General features: G+C 58.9%; 1 protein-coding gene across 1 annotated transcript in view; it reads right to left on the reverse strand.

Annotated features, from left to right (window-relative positions):
* Window positions 1–739: 739 nt before the first annotated feature.
* The window catches only part of FAM43B (family with sequence similarity 43 member B), a 1,677-nt gene continuing 1,200 nt past the window's right edge, over window positions 740–1,216 (reverse strand). The window contains exon 2 of the mRNA XM_029945887.1: window positions 740–860. Within this exon, the coding sequence (XP_029801747.1) occupies window positions 740–860 (121 nt within the window). The remainder of the gene's footprint in view (window positions 861–1,216) is intronic.

The raw sequence follows: 1,216 nt of genomic DNA on the forward strand, positions 1-1,216 counted from the left end.
CTCCTGTCCCTTGGGGTTCTGATGAGAGTCTTTTTGTCCCCAGCAAGGCCTGACATCAAACACAACACAGGAGTGGTGACAAGGATGAAAAAGCAGGTCCACTTTATTTACACAGTTGGTGACACATAGATCTTTGGGCTTTTTGTGGCCTTGTTGAGAGACGTCTGGGCAGGGCCCAGTCCCGCCGTGGGGTTAACGCACTCTCCTTCCTCAGCCTGCTATAAGCACACAACGCTGTGAGGACCCTTCCCCTCTGACAAGCCCTGAAGGGGGGGGGATGGCATCCCTCCTGTGTCCACTTCCTGGGTAGTCATTGTTCTCAAGCACCTGCCAAAGGTTCTCCTTACCTCCTTTGGAGGCCCCATCTTGGTTCATGTTGGGGGAACCTAGTAGAGAACCACACACATCTGTCTGCAGAGAGATGGGGTGGGTGAGGAGTCTTGTGAGGGGTGCCAGGTGCCAGGACACAGTCTTGGGCAGCTGCCTGGTGCAGAGGGCTGTTACCTGGTCCAACCTGTTGTTTGGGTTGGTAGGACCAGCCCAGTCTTCTCCAGAGGCAGAGCAGCGAAGTCCAGAAATCCTCCAAGGGATAGAGAGGCCAGGGGTAGGGTCTGAGAAATCTTGTCTATATGACAGCCGACTCAGTTCCGGCCTTGGGCCCGCCTCAGTTCTCCGGGGCCACTATTCTTCCCCTACAAGAATGCCTCCCCAGAGTTGGTCCCATCCCAGGGAGGAGGGCTTAACTGGCCAAGGGCAGGACCACGGCTTCCATCTGGCCAAGGTCCAAGGCAACCCTCCTGGATTTCTGGAAACTTCTTCCCTCTTCTTTTGAGAGGTTGTTTTGGAAGGGAGGGGGTGGTCTATGGGCAAAGACCTGTTGTAAAGCTTATGGGCAATTCCACGATGGAGGGCGCCCTCGGAAACTCCGGATGTGGGGAAAGAGGCCAACAATCAATGACCGCTGCTCTGCCTCTCCCTTCAGTCCCCCAGGAATCAAGGGCGTATCAGGCGTCACCCTGAGCCAGGATGACGCGCGGGGCAGACAACAACAGAGACCACGAGGGAGGCAAGGGCCGGGGGACCAGAGGGGAGCCGAAGCAGGCAGGGCCGGGGTTGGAGGCTGGAAGTCAGGCCGGCGGGGGCTGGGGCCGCAAGTCCTGCCCCCCCGCGCTCTCAGCGCGCCTGGCCCGCCCGCTCCCTGGGGCCCGCCTTCCAG

Source organism: Suricata suricatta, chromosome 8, assembly GCF_006229205.1.
Source record: "Suricata suricatta isolate VVHF042 chromosome 8, meerkat_22Aug2017_6uvM2_HiC, whole genome shotgun sequence".
NCBI lineage: Eukaryota > Metazoa > Chordata > Mammalia > Carnivora > Herpestidae > Suricata > Suricata suricatta.